Here is a 3705-nt window from a genome sequence, read left to right as displayed (position 1 = left end):
TGGCCACCCCTTTTTTCATGCAGCCCAGAACACAGTTGGCCTTCCGGGCTGCAGGCGCACACTGCTGGCTCATGTCCAGCTTCTCGCCCACCAGGACCCTCAAGTCCTTTTCCGCAGGGCTGCTCTCCAGGAGATCTTCCCCCAGTCTGTATCAATACCTGGCATTGCCCCGGCCCAACTGCAGCACCCTGCACTTGTCCTTATTGCCTCATTAGGTTCACATGGGCCCACTTCTCCAGCCCGTCCAGGTCCAAACCAAAGGATGTCTGGATCTCCCACTCCTGCAGATTTATCACAAAGGTTGAAATGTAGTATGCATCAGTGCTTTATTTCAGGACAGAAGCATGTTTTTGTAATGATACTTCCCATTGTCCTTCCTTCAGTTCACATTTGTAGCAATCTTCAGACACAAGGACTCTACTTTTTCCTGGTGGACCGAAACTGAAAGATGCACCATAATTACTACTACTTGAATAGAACTGAAGCTGCTCTAAAGAAAAGCCCTTTGAAATGTATTCAATAGTTGATTGCTTCTAGAGATTCTTTCCTCTAAATTTGCTCTGTATCAGTAATGTATAGATACAATCATTGCACCAGTCACTTGCTAGGCTCCAAGATTTTTCCACATCACACCAATACCAAAAAATCAAGTGATTCTCACAGTCTACCACATTCTTTATAGTAACTAGAAAAATAAATCCCATCTCACATTAGGTTTTGGAAAGGAAGGAGAGAAAAGAGTGGAAAAAATAAAAGAAATTAGGATGCTTCTGTCCGCTATTTCATTGATTATTTAGATTGGGAACCTGAGAGGATGGAGACAGTACATCTCCAAAGACACTGAGGGTCAATGGTTCATTTCTTGGGGACTAAAAACAGTAAACATTTTTCAGTTGGCAGCAGCATTCATCAGAATGAGCCATTGATTCTTTCCATTAACGTCAGGCACTTTGCCAGTAGGTGCAAGGATGCATTTCACAGCTTGTACTTCTAGTTTATTGGGGTATTTTGGGCAACGTCCTGGTTGATTAGGTAAAGTATGAAGGAGTATCAGGGAGAGTTTTTCATTTCATAGTTAACCCTCTATGTATTCAGGTTACCTATAAAAAAAATTTGGGGTTCATCAAAAGGATGTACCTTCACAGCCCTTGAAACAATCATTTGAATTCAAAAACCTCTCTTAATGAGTTCATCCAACATGCAACAGCTCTATGGACTTTCTGTTGACTCCAGACCACCAGAAATTGCTCTCTTCCTCTTTTTACAGGAGCAATACATCCTTCACTACTGCAGAATATTCACAGTGCCCAGAAATAGGAGTAGCTGCATCTTCTCATCTGCAATCTTAACTAAACATAAGTATTTCCGAAGGCCAACAAACCAAACTGCTTTCAGTGCATCTGTAATCCAATTTGGTTTTTGTTTGTTTGCTTGTTTTTCCTGAAATATTTAAATTCCAGACTCCTACTTTCATTGGTTTTCAAAACAGGATATTTTATAAGGTTACTCATGGGAAGAAGTATTAAAGCCTGCTTCCTACATACCTCACTCCTTTCCCTCCATGTCCTAGGCTATCCTTGCATTCTCCATCTCCAACTCTCCCACCAGTACAATGAACTCCTTTTCCAATATCTACCACTATGCCAGCAGATCTGCTTCAATCTCACAACTAGTTCCTACTCACATCTTGTACATGCCAACATTGTTGTTCCTAATATCCTTGGTGCAAGATGCCAACGTTTTTGATCTTAACCACTAAAGCACTTGAACAATACATCACTGCCCAACTCAGAACCTTGTATGCTTTATCTGCTTAGCTTGCTTTCTGCGCAGGATACATCATTGTTACTCAAAGTAAAACACTTGTGTAGTGCTTTGCGGGCTTATCCAAACAGGTAGGGGCAGAACTTGATCAACACTTCCCTTTCTGGAATGCACAATTTACAAATTTTGACAAATTTACAAATGCACCAACATTTAGAACTTCACATTAAGACCTCCAATCCATAGAGGAATGTGTCTGAAACTGATCCATCATGCTTAAAACTTACCAGACGGCAAAGAATTAACACAGACTTCAGTCTAGGCAGCAGGACTATTTCAAATAAGGTCAATATGCTTATTTTGTATCAAATTGAAACAAATTGAAAAATTAGGTAAAAGTCCATTAAAACCATCTCTTATTACTCTTAAGAGGGGCTGGGCTTTAAACAGATGGAGATGTCAAAAACATGCTAATGGCTGAATACAGATTCCAAAGTGTGAAAGAAAAATAAAAAAGTCCTCTAGGACACAACTCCAGACTGCCTCAGTCTATAATTATTATAAATAAATATCCTTATTCTATCCCTATTCGTATGCTTGATTTCTAAAATCTCTCATCTGTTACAGATTACTCAAGGACTTGCAAGAGGAAACCCTGAAAATACTATGCGTTCTTTGTACAGGAGGCATTTTCACAAAATTTAAATGGCTTTAAAAATAAAGTGCCTTGAAACTTCAAGAAACTGTCAATAGAAAGAATTGTCATATCTCTATTGAAGAGGAAGTCAGAGTTGCAGAAGTCAGACTACAACTAGCAACTCATGAGCCAAAGAAATCTTATAAACCCACTTTGAGATTACGTTCAGTGGACCTGTATTATTAGTTCATTATAACCATTAGCCCATAATACTCTAATGTTTACAACCAATAAAAATAGCAAGAAAAGCAAATGGGAAAGTGTAAGAGGACCTTACCTATGAGATACATGCCAATCCAGTCCCCTGCATCCACTTCCTCCTTTATATCCCAGTATATCACCAGGTCCTGTGAGTGCCCAATAGAATAGTAGGAGCTGCTGACCATCAGGGTGGATCGGCTGTCTGAAGTGACAAGGTCTGTGTCACTGGTAGACCTAGGAATGGTGACTGTCTCGTGGGAATTGTTCCTGATGTCCATGTTATGAAACTGGTCAGGGTTATAGCTGTATCTGAGCGGCTCTTTGCACCGGCGCCGATTTTGTGAGTTCCTAGATGGAGACGCCATGGCTGCCAGGCCCAGGAACCTGTTTTGGTACAGATTCTGTAGAGAGAAAAAGAGAAGGGAGCATTTACAGTATGATTCATATTTCAGTTATGTCAAAGTTTATGGAAAGTAGCACATCAGAAAGTAAGAGAGGAGCACTTGGCACTGACATGAGGCACAAAAAGGTTAGCAGGAAGCAGATATTGCTACTCCAACTTCTACTCTTTAACTCTTACCATGGAAACAAGTGCAAAAGTAAGTTGTACATCACCATGCCCAGCTGCAATTGGCAGCACGTGAGGAAATCAATAGCAGCTGGCTTCCTCGAAGTTAATGCACACATTTCGATACAGACATTGTGACTATCAGCCTGCTAGGGACTCGTTCTCTTTAGCACCAGGAGGTTGGCTTCCGACTTTTGACTCCTGGAGTCAGGTCCTCTTCTCACTAATTCTTGTTACATTTGCAGAGGAATAATTTTTAAAGCACAGTTGCTACATTTGCCTATTTGGTTTAGATTAGTTAAGTAAGAACTTCTCCTCCCAGCCTGACTGGAGGAGTTTGTGCCTTAATCCCTCATACCAAAATAAAGATGCCTTCACTGAAGTGTAAATATAAACTAAGTGTTGCAGTGTCTTTCAGTACAGCTGATGCTTCTCATGCTATTCTCTTCTCTCTCTTTTTTTTTTCTTTTTTTTT

General features: G+C 40.4%; 1 protein-coding gene across 3 annotated transcripts in view; it reads right to left on the bottom strand.

The window, feature by feature from the left end:
- The window catches only part of HECW1 (HECT, C2 and WW domain containing E3 ubiquitin protein ligase 1), a 182138-nt gene that overhangs the window by 159862 nt on the left and 18571 nt on the right, over window positions 1-3705 (bottom strand). For all 3 annotated transcript variants that reach the window (XM_010713107.2, XM_010713108.2, XM_019616710.2), the window contains exon 2: window positions 2739-3063. In XM_010713107.2, the coding sequence (XP_010711409.1) occupies window positions 2739-3063 (325 nt within the window). The remainder of the gene's footprint in view (window positions 1-2738; window positions 3064-3705) is intronic.

This window comes from Meleagris gallopavo, chromosome 6 (assembly GCF_000146605.3).
Source record: "Meleagris gallopavo isolate NT-WF06-2002-E0010 breed Aviagen turkey brand Nicholas breeding stock chromosome 6, Turkey_5.1, whole genome shotgun sequence".
Taxonomy (NCBI): Eukaryota; Metazoa; Chordata; class Aves; order Galliformes; family Phasianidae; genus Meleagris; species Meleagris gallopavo.
Note: the sequence above shows the minus strand (reverse complement) of the source record. Positions and strands in the feature narration are given on the sequence as shown.